Below are 9,514 nucleotides of genomic sequence, written 5' to 3'. Positions count from 1 at the left end.
TTCTTGTTGGGTGGCACCTGTGGAGGCTGTAGCAGCATCGCCTGTAGTAGTTCCTGTCGTGGTGGGTGAGGTCGTCGCCTGCGGCGGGGAAGATCTGCTCCGCGTTGTCGAGGAATACGTGGGGCTTATCCTCCCAGAGGGAGTCGGGGTCCGACCTTGGGACGAGGTCTCTGCAGTATTGGCCGAGGGAGTCACCCTGTGCGTGGAAGGAGAACTGGAAGGGGAGCATGCTGTTGTACCAGCGGGCGAAACTCCTGTTCCCTGGGCATGGTTTCCCGAAGGCGATGAGCTCGAATCCCGGGTGCCTGGGGACGAAGAGAGCGAGGAGCTGTGCGAGGACTGCTGCGAACTCCCATCCCGTGAGGATGAGTGTCTGGTCCCTGTCGAGCGTGCCCATGTATCGGAGGAGGTCCTTGAATGCCTTTGTGGGGAGGATCGCGATGAGCTCTCGGATGGGCGCCTGCAATGCCTTTGCGTCCTGGGGCGCGTTTGCGAGGATCTCTGGTGGCTTGGGCTCCTGCGTGGGGTCCTGTTTTGGCCTGTGTCAGCGATTTGTTGCCTGGGGATGCGGAGTTTTTTTACCTGTCTGACGGTCGCGAGGGAGAAGTCCAAGGGAGTGGGGTTGAACTCGAGGGCGATGACGGATGCGCCGGAGGGCAGGCGGTATGCGCGAGCCCTTGAGTTTGGGAATGTCCACTGTTTCTTCTTGATGCCGCGGAGCAATGGGGCCGAGTGTATGGTGCCCTCCTCGAGGGCGGCGAGTCCTGCGACTCCGATCAAGCTCTTGGGGAGCATCGTGGGGGGAGAACGGGGGGGTTTTGGGTGATTTTATGCTGTGGGCTGTTTTCTTTTTTTTTATGGGGGTGGGGTTATTTTGTGGTCTCGTTGGGGGGTGATTGTTCGAGATCTTTTGGTGTTGAAGGACCGGTGCTATGCGATCTCAGCCATGAACTTCCTGGGTACGGGTGGTTCGATGCGCCTCCTGCGGTGCAATGTGGGGGGGTGGGTTGTGGTACCCACCATGGGGTTTCCTAGCATGAGACTTTTGTACCACCGGGAACAACCCCTTCTTTTTTTTTTGTTTTGCACCAAGCGCACGTGCTGGCGCTCAGAAAAAAAAACGGGAACAACCCCTTCTTTTTTTTTGTTTTGCACCAAGCGCACGTGCACTTGCGCTTCAAAAAAAAAATACTTAGTTACCCGAGATTGGGGTGGCCACAGTGCGAACGGGGGTACTTCAAGGCCCGTTGTCGCAGGATATGGTTATCGGTTAACGCGGCCAAGGGTGTGTAGTAAAACCCCTGTGGTAAACTTTGATCTCACCAATAAAGAGGCCTCGTGAGGGGTTTGGTTTAGCCGAGATGAACGAAAGGCGCCTGAAGGATGTCGTTGATGGTGCATTGATGCACACCGTGTTGAGTGACAACGGGCTCTCGTTGGAGAGGATCAGGGGTTGCGACTGGCACGGGGTCGAAGAAGTCATCGAAGACCTGCGGCGATTGGGCTTCCGAGAGCCCGGCGACTTTGAGGCCTTGTTTGAGAAGAAGGACGAGCTGCTTGGGCATATGAAGGTTGCTCCTCATGTTTTGAGCGGTGTCTGGGGCTGAAGATGGTTGGCAGCACTTCTCGATTGAGAACGCCCTTGAAGTTGAGCTCAGTGACCAGCTCGAGAACCACCTGAGGCCTTTCATGAGCTGCGCCTGTCTCGTTGCTGAGATGCAGCTGAATGTCCTCGAGAAGGCCTTTGCCAACGTCGCCGACGAGGGGGTTGCATACCGGCTGGTCGGGTTCTTCGATGTGATGCGATCCGTTGACCACGGTTTTTTTCTTTGACCTGTGTCCCAGGACTGGAAGGAGTGCCTGTTGGAGTGCAATCACACCTTCCAGGAGATCGGCCTGGAGAGCACCTATCAGCACGGGGAGAGGGCGATGATGGAGGATTTTTACCAGCGGGATCTCTTCTGCTTTACGCTCATGCAGGCAACCCAACCCCCACGATCTGCCGTCTTTTTTGTTTTTTTGACCGTTCGCCCCATGCAGGACAAGGTCTATGCCATCGTCTCCGAGGCCCTGTCCCCCTTCATCGTCTCGAGACCCCTGTACAGGGGATACGAGGAGCAGGGGTACGAGTACACCGTTCTGATGAGGCCGCCTGGCGAGTTGCCCGGAGCCTCGGCCGAGCTGTTCGGGCAGGTGTACAGGGACGCGAAGCGGCGCGTCGAGGAGGCGAAGGAGTCCATCTGCCAGCGCGTATCGATGCTGGACCATCCGCGGGATGAGCTGGTCACCAGGTTTGAGTGCGACATCCTGTTCCAACTTGACATTGGGCTCCCTCTGCCCCTGGGGCATGATCCCGGCCTCGCTGTGAACGGCCTGGGTGTGGAGACTGTGATCGACAGGGTGAACACTGGGCAGTACGCGGGGGATGCGTGCCCGATGGACGCGGATGAGGATGATGATGATGAGGATTAGTTAGGATGAGGGCCCTGCGAGTATAAGTAAAAACCCCTAATTTCTCAGACACCATGCTGGGAGCAGGCCTCGGCGCCGGCCTCTACCTCACCCAGTCCTTCTATGTTCCCCCGAGATACACCCGATACATCCAGCCGCTCGCCTTGGCGGCGGGGGGGGCGTACAAGAGCCAGCCCACGGGGGACAGCGGGCAGCTGCTCATGCGCAAGGGCTCTGAGAAGTTGAAGGAACACAGGGAGCTCACCCAGAGGAACGAGGCCCTGCTTGAGAGGCACCAGCAGCTCCTCGAGAGGAACCAGCAACCCCTCGCCGAGAACGAGTCCCTGAAATCGCATCAAGAGGATTACGTCGCACTGCAGCGTGAACACGAAACCCTCCAAGAAAGGCTCTCCTCAATACAATCAGGTTACGACAGGCTCATCCTCGACGACGACAAGCTCAAGAGCAAGGACTCGCATATCAAGGGCGAGAACACTCACCTCATCGCCAAGAACAGATCCATGAAGGAACAAAATCGCCGACTCAGGGATGAAATCGTCTCCTGCAAGAGGCTCAATCAAACGCTCAGGAAGACCATCGCCACCCTTGAAGAACAAATCTCCGAGCTCGAATCCATCCAGAGTCAACGGGCCACAAGGATCGATGTTCTCCACGACCAAGTGTACAGGACGGAGAAGAAGGACGGCATGACCAACCGGCTGAGAAACTACTACACGCCCGGGAACGCGCATACTTTGATCGGTGGGAGAGATATCGCTTCACGCATGACACCCCGCGTGGTCAGGAGGATGAAAAGCGATGGGATTGTATCCCAGGCCTAGTTTTTCTCTGGGTCTCATGGCAGGCGATGGCAGGTGCCACTCCTTGCATCCCTCACTGAGTCGAGCAGTGTTTCCTGTTACCGCCATCCACGTTGGTTCCGTAATCGATCCTGTGGTAGATGTCGTTGATGGCTTGGTTGGCGCTCTGGCAATTTCGCTCGATGGTGTCGATCTTCCGGCGGAGGGATTTGTTGCACTCACACAGCTCCCTCATCATCGCCATGCACGCCTCCCTCTCGCGCTGCGTCTCTTCGGCTTCGTTGTTGGCGGCACGGCCCCGGTGATAGGATTCGGACGGCTTGCGGGGCTTTATCGTGCGATCGTCGAAGCTCACCGTCCGCGTCAGGGATGCGGTGGACGACGGTGTCCTCATGATAGATGTGGACGGGGACGCGTTGCTGTGCTGTCCGCTGGATGCCGACGGGGGCGTGTATGACGGTGTCCTGATTATGGGGGACACGGACGCGTTGCTGTGCTGTCCGCTGGATGCCGACGGGGGCGTGTATGACGGCGTCCTGATTATGGGGGACACGGACGCGTTGCTGTGCTGTCCGCTGGATGCCGACGGGGGCGTGTATGACGGCGTCCTGATTATGGGGGACACGGATGCGTTGCTGTGCTGTCCGCTGGATGCCGTCCTCAGTATGGGGGACACGGGTGCGTTGCTGTGCTGTCCGCTGGATGCCGACCTGAGTATGGGGGACACGGATGCGTTGCTGTGCTGGGCACGCGGCTCTTGTCCATGGTACAGCTGGATGGGGGGGAGCGATGGGTTGTGGCGACGCCTTGACCTTGGGGGGCCCTCAAGGCACGTTGGCGGCGGCATGTTGCTCTTGGATGACATCAATACTTTACTACAAACGGTAAACTACATATACGACGAATTTGCTACAGTATCGCATAGAATATGGGGCATGTTGCTCTTGTCCATGGTACAGCTGGATGGGGGGGAGCGATGGGTTGTGTCGACGCCTTGACCTTGGGGGGCCCTCAAGGCACGTTTGGCGGCGGCATGTTGCTCTTGGATGACATCAATATTTTACTACGAACGGTCAAAATTGCTACAGTATCGCATAGAATATGGGGCATGTTGCTCTTGTCCATGGTACAGCTGGATGGGGGGGAGCGATGGGTTGTGTCGACGCCTTGACCTTGGGGGGCCCTCAAGGCACGTTTGGCGGCGGCATGTTGCTCTTGGATGACATCAATATTTTACTACGAACGGTCAAAATTGCTACAGTATCGAATAGAATATGGGGCATGTTGCTCTTGGATGACATCCCTTGCCGCCCGAACACTACTGGGGTGGTGAGCTTCGACCGCGCCTGCACTCCTTGCATTGCGATCGCTGCCGCCCGTGCTGGCATATGCTACCGCCCCCGCAGTCCCTGCACCTCGAGCGCAGCCTCCCGTGGTCGCATATGCTACCGCCCCCGCAGTCCCTGCATCCTGACCGGCGCCTCCCGTGCTCGCAGATGCTGCTGCCCCCGCATTCCTTGCACTGCGTCTGCCGCCTCCCGTGCCCGCAGATGCCGCTGCCCCCGCAGTCCCTGCATCGGGACCACTGCCTCCCGTGGTCGCATATGCCACCGCCCCCGCAGTCCCTGCATCCTGACCGTCGCCTCCCGTGCTCGCAGATGCTGCTGCCCCCGCATTCCTTGCACTGGTATCGGCGCCTCCCGTGGTCGCATATGCCGACGCCGGCGCATCCCCTGCACTTCGACCGCTGCCTCCCGTGGTCGCATATGCCGCCTCCCCCGCATTCCTTGCACCTCGAGCGGAGCCTCCCGTGCTGACATATGCCGCCTCCCCCGCAGTCCCTGCATCCTGAGCGCAGCCTCCCGTGGACGCAGATGCTACCTCCCCCGCAGTCCCTGCACCTCGAGCGCTGCCTCCCGTGCTCGCATACGCCGCCTCCCCCGCAGTCCCTGCACTGCGATCGCTGCCTCCCGTGCTGACATATGCCGCCTCCCCCGCAGTCCCTGCAGCCTGAGCGCAGCTTCCCGTGGACGCATATGCTACCTCCCCCGCAGTCCCTGCACCTCGATCGCTGCCTCCCGTGCTCGCATACGCCGCCTCCCCCGCAGTCCTTGCACTGCGATCGCTGCCTCCCGTGCTGACATAAGCCGCCTCCCCCGCAGTCCCTGCAGCCTGAGCGCAGCCTCCCGTGGACGCATATGCTACCTCCCCCGCAGTCCCTGCACCTCGAGCGCTGCCTCCAGTGCTCGCATACGCTGCCGCCCCCGCAGTCCTTGCACTGCGATCGCTGCCTCCCGTGCTCACACCTGCTCGCCCTGTAGCATCCCTTCGTTTGACATCTCGATGGCGCACTCCCATGAATGCAGACTTTCCTTCTCTTTGATCTCATCTCTTGCTGGGATGAAAACTCCTCAAGGTCGGGGGGGAAGTCAGACATGCGGCGCGTGACGCTTGGTGGTCGGCTTCAAGCGCTTGGTGGTGGTTTATATAGATCCCACCCCTGTGGTAAAAACTGTGACGCTTTATCCATCAACCGAACGCTTATCCTTTTTTTTTAAAAAACACCGAAGTATAGCACGTGCGCTTTTACTCCAAAAAAATGCAAGGTTACATGTCGAAGAGGTTCAACCATGTGTTGACGGCGTACAGGGGGTCATTCTTTGCGGCATCCAGCTCCTGCAGCTCTTTCTTGGTTCTCGCAAGGATATCAGCGGCCTCATGATTGAACCGGGAGTTGGAGGAAGGATTCTGGTACAGGTCCCTCTCGAGATCACTGATGGTCTGGATCTTCTCCGATATCTCCGAGTCTAGGTGGAGCTCCCTCTCGAGCCGATGGGCGGACTTTTCGATGTAGTTTGTCATGTCTTGCTCCTTGCGAATATCAATGCGAATATAAGACACAGCACAAAACAAAAAAAAATCACCCACAAATCCGATCGAATGACACGACCCAACGCCCCAACTGCGCTAGCCTCCCCATCACCCTGCCATGCAACGGACGGGTTGCCACGGCCGAGCATGTTCATCTACAACATCCCGCTGTCCCCGAGGGGTGGTTCGATTGTCCGCAACAAAACCGGCTGAGTTCAGCGGACCGGTGCGTTTTTTAAGGTCAATAATTATTTTTTTCAAAAAAAACAAAAAATTTTTTTGAATAGAAATAAAAATGACACGAATCGAAATTCGGCAAGGAACCATGGGCTACAGCTGGGTGACCGTCGTCATCGTCCTATTCATCTGGATATCGTCATGCATGACGCTTGTCTATCTAGTCAAGCGTGCCATGATCACTCACGGCCTGCACTTGCGTCGGGGCGTCCAAGTCGCGCAAGTGGAAGACCACCAGGAACCGACGGCCCCACCGCTCGATGCCCAGGAGGATACTGGGTTCATCGTCGGCATCGTGTCGGAGTGTGCGTATGTGCCGGACTGTGTGGGACGGAGTGTCAAGCACGAGACCATGCCAGCGTGTGGCCAGTTTTCCCGTTTGCAATCAATACATGTTTAGTTAGGCGCGCAAAACCTATCCCGGAGTCGATGTCTCATCGCCCGACACCGAGAAATTGTCGACCCCACGCGTGATACGTTCTACGTCCTCGATGTGATCGATCTCATTCTGCAACCTCTGCACCTTGACCTCGAGCCTCTTCTCATTCTGAGTCGACACACTCAACTTATCCGCGAGCCTCTGCATGTAACCACTTTGCTCCTCCAGATCGTCATTGGCGCGCTTGAGCCTGTCCCTCATCTTTCCCATCTCCTTTTCATGCCTGGCTTTCTCCCCCTGCATTTTTGCATCCCACACGCTGTTGGCACTATCCATATCCGCCTTGTGCATGCTTTCAAGTTCGGTCTTATGCTGCACCATGAGCTGCATTGTATTCTCGAGCTCCCGTATCCTGGCGTCGCGATCGCGGAGCAGCCTTGCGCACTGCGCGCCCATCGCGATTGCTGCGGCGCCCATCCCCCGGCCACGACTGGGGCAACCATCATTTGCATCCTCCCCGCGGTGCGGTTGTCGATCATCGTTGCGGTGCGGTTGTTGATCATCGCCCTCCCCCTCATGCGGTTGTTGATTTTTGTTGATGATCAATATAAACAAAAAAGCTTCAAAAAACAACAACAAAAAACAACAACAAAAAAACAACAAAAAACACGACTCGGGCAGTGAGCCTCGATCGACCGGCGATACAATGGAACGGTTGGTGAAGCTCCACGAATTCGAGCGTATGGTGTTCTGGGACAACTTGAACACATCCAAGCTGACGGAGATCATCGTGTACAACAGCGACGGCCTGTTGTGTGCCTGCGGCGGCTGTGCGGGTGTGGATGCCGTGGGGGCTGTGCCCTGGCCCAGACGCTGAGGAGGATTGCGCTGGAGACCGGCCTTTTGATCCGCTTCGAGAAGGTCCTTTCGGGGCAGGATCTCGACCCGGGGGATGTTGTGATGGATGCTGCGACATCGTGCAGCGTGATGGATGCCGAGGGGTGCCATCTCGTGTGGGTGAACTACGTGAAGCTGGAGCCGAACGGTTTCCCGAGCACTGCTTCGAGGAGGTCCTGGCTCTGCTTTGGAGATCTGCTCCGTGGCCGTGTGTCGCTTGATGACGCCGAGGTCCAGAAGTATCGAAGATTCTTCAAGCGCTGCGCGAGTGTCTTCACCGAGAAGTTCGGGGATGGCGGCGACATGGGGGCTGTGCTGAAGTATTTTCTTGGGAGCGAGTGAAACTCTAACACAACGGTATTTTCTTGGGAGCGAGTGAAACTCTAACAACGGCAATAAACCGCGCGCGTGTTTATTGGTTTCTTTTTCAAGGCTTCTAACTAGTTACCGTTGCCGTTGGAGATATCCGTCTGGGAGAATGCGCTCGTGATGGCCTGGTTGTAGAATGGTGCGTAGATGTCAATGTCCGTTTTGCCAGCGCGCGGATCCTGCGTGCGTTGTGGTAGATCCTTGTATAGGTGGTCTTGGTGACGGAATCCGTGGGGACTGCCGGTGGTTGCGACGACGACGAGACCGCCACGAGCCACCTGTTGTACACCACGCGGTGGGTGATCCTCCATACGTTGTCATCGAACCTCAAGAATGCGGCGAGGTCGCACTGCGGCTGGCCCATGATGGATGCCGCCACCCTCTTCTGCTCGATGCTGAGGGAGTCTTCGAGCGCCGCTATGACGGCGGCGACCTGCCTCTCCCTGCTGAAGTCGCCGGGGAGGTCGCTGTTGAGCGTGCCGGTGATACTGAACCCGTTGATGGCGGTGGCGAATGCCTCGGCCAGTGCGGAGGCCTCCTCCCTGTCTGCGTGCGCGAGCAGCCTTTGCCTTGCCATGCCGATCATGGCGACGGTGATGCGATCCATGCTGAATCCATCCGGAGGTCCCTTAGGCGCTTGACATCCATCGCGAGCAGCGGGGGGGTATCCATCGCGCCGAGGAACGCGCTGCCGGTTGCCATCCTGAGGATGGCGTGCCTTGTGACGGTCAGATAGGCCTCCGCGCTTCCCGCCGCGAGCGCCTGCATCTGGATGTGCCCGGTCTCCACGAGCCCCCTTGCGACCCTCTCCAGCCACGACCTGTTCCTTTGGAGCGCCGTGGGGTCGGCCTTCACCCTTGCCTTGTATGCGCTGCGGAGATAATCGACGCCGTGTGCGGCGATGACCCACGATATCTTCCTCAGGTTCTCGTTTGCGCTGTGCACCCTGGCCAGGTTGAGGCCGTCCAGGATGAGGCACAGCGACCCGCCGATGATGCCCGGGTGCTGCACGGCGGGGGCGGTGTCCATGGATGCGTCGATTTCCCCCCATCTCTTCATGTGCTCCACCTCGCGCTCCTAAGCACAGGATCAAACTAAAGAATCAATCAATCGATCAACTAAAGAATCAATCAATCGATCAATCAATCAACCAACCAACCAATCAATCAACCAACCAACCAACCAATCAATCAACCAACCAACCAATCAATCAATCGATCAATCAATCAATCAATCGATCAATCAATCAATCAATCAATCGATCAATCAATCAATCAATCAATCAATCAATCAATCAATCAATCGATCAATCGATCAATCAATCAATCAATCAATCAATCAATCAATCGATCAATCAATCAATCAATCAATCAATCAATCAATCAATCAATCAATCGATCAATCGATCAATCAATCAATCAATCAATCAATCAATCAATCAATCAATCAATCAATCAATCAATCAATCAATCAATCAATCAATCAATCG

General features: G+C 56.9%; 9 protein-coding genes across 9 annotated transcripts in view; 3 read left to right on the top strand and 6 right to left on the bottom strand.

The window, feature by feature from the left end:
• The window catches only part of GUITHDRAFT_149154 (hypothetical protein), a gene marked incomplete at both ends in the record, with an annotated part of 2,313 nt that extends 1,518 nt beyond the window's left edge, over window positions 1-795 (bottom strand). The window contains 2 exons of the mRNA XM_005818600.1: window positions 18-529; window positions 583-795. Coding sequence (XP_005818657.1) covers window positions 18-529; window positions 583-795 — 725 coding nt within the window. The remainder of the gene's footprint in view (window positions 1-17; window positions 530-582) is intronic.
• Window positions 796-1,361: 566 nt separating this feature from the next.
• On the top strand, window positions 1,362-3,162 carry GUITHDRAFT_149153 (hypothetical protein; the record flags this gene model as incomplete). Its single annotated transcript, XM_005818599.1, has 6 exons — window positions 1,362-1,571; window positions 1,621-1,797; window positions 1,846-2,400; window positions 2,477-2,498; window positions 2,539-3,093; window positions 3,140-3,162. The coding sequence occupies 6 exons, from the start codon at window positions 1,362-1,364 to the stop codon at window positions 3,160-3,162; spliced, it is 1,542 nt and encodes a 513-aa protein (XP_005818656.1).
• A 183-nt stretch (window positions 3,163-3,345) lies between these two features.
• Window positions 3,346-4,119, bottom strand: GUITHDRAFT_122136 (hypothetical protein; the record flags this gene model as incomplete). Its single annotated transcript, XM_005818598.1, has 1 exon — window positions 3,346-4,119. The coding sequence occupies one exon, from the start codon at window positions 4,117-4,119 to the stop codon at window positions 3,346-3,348; it is 774 nt and encodes a 257-aa protein (XP_005818655.1).
• A 471-nt stretch (window positions 4,120-4,590) lies between these two features.
• On the bottom strand, window positions 4,591-5,661 carry GUITHDRAFT_82891 (hypothetical protein; the record flags this gene model as incomplete). Its single annotated transcript, XM_005818597.1, has 1 exon — window positions 4,591-5,661. The coding sequence occupies one exon, from the start codon at window positions 5,659-5,661 to the stop codon at window positions 4,591-4,593; it is 1,071 nt and encodes a 356-aa protein (XP_005818654.1).
• Window positions 5,662-5,879: 218 nt separating this feature from the next.
• On the bottom strand, window positions 5,880-6,134 carry GUITHDRAFT_122134 (hypothetical protein; the record flags this gene model as incomplete). Its single annotated transcript, XM_005818596.1, has 1 exon — window positions 5,880-6,134. The coding sequence occupies one exon, from the start codon at window positions 6,132-6,134 to the stop codon at window positions 5,880-5,882; it is 255 nt and encodes an 84-aa protein (XP_005818653.1).
• Window positions 6,135-6,468: 334 nt separating this feature from the next.
• Window positions 6,469-6,780, top strand: GUITHDRAFT_122133 (hypothetical protein; the record flags this gene model as incomplete). Its single annotated transcript, XM_005818595.1, has 1 exon — window positions 6,469-6,780. The coding sequence occupies one exon, from the start codon at window positions 6,469-6,471 to the stop codon at window positions 6,778-6,780; it is 312 nt and encodes a 103-aa protein (XP_005818652.1).
• A 15-nt stretch (window positions 6,781-6,795) lies between these two features.
• GUITHDRAFT_149151 (hypothetical protein) lies at window positions 6,796-7,215 on the bottom strand (the record flags this gene model as incomplete). Its single annotated transcript, XM_005818594.1, has 1 exon — window positions 6,796-7,215. The coding sequence occupies one exon, from the start codon at window positions 7,213-7,215 to the stop codon at window positions 6,796-6,798; it is 420 nt and encodes a 139-aa protein (XP_005818651.1).
• Window positions 7,216-7,465: 250 nt separating this feature from the next.
• Window positions 7,466-7,998, top strand: GUITHDRAFT_149150 (hypothetical protein; the record flags this gene model as incomplete). The annotated part of the gene is made up of 2 exons (XM_005818593.1): window positions 7,466-7,504; window positions 7,561-7,998. The coding sequence occupies 2 exons, from the start codon at window positions 7,466-7,468 to the stop codon at window positions 7,996-7,998; spliced, it is 477 nt and encodes a 158-aa protein (XP_005818650.1).
• Window positions 7,999-8,096: 98 nt separating this feature from the next.
• GUITHDRAFT_122130 (hypothetical protein) overlaps window positions 8,097-9,514 on the bottom strand; it is a gene marked incomplete at both ends in the record, with an annotated part of 3,748 nt that continues 2,330 nt past the window's right edge. Inside the window, 3 exons of the mRNA XM_005818592.1 lie at window positions 8,097-8,262; window positions 8,304-8,821; window positions 8,881-9,102. Coding sequence (XP_005818649.1) covers window positions 8,097-8,262; window positions 8,304-8,821; window positions 8,881-9,102 — 906 coding nt within the window. The remainder of the gene's footprint in view (window positions 8,263-8,303; window positions 8,822-8,880; window positions 9,103-9,514) is intronic.

Source organism: Guillardia theta (assembly GCF_000315625.1).
Source record: "Guillardia theta CCMP2712 unplaced genomic scaffold GUITHscaffold_287, whole genome shotgun sequence".
NCBI classification, from domain to species: domain Eukaryota; class Cryptophyceae; order Pyrenomonadales; family Geminigeraceae; genus Guillardia; species Guillardia theta.
This window is presented reverse-complemented; position numbering and strand designations above follow the sequence as displayed.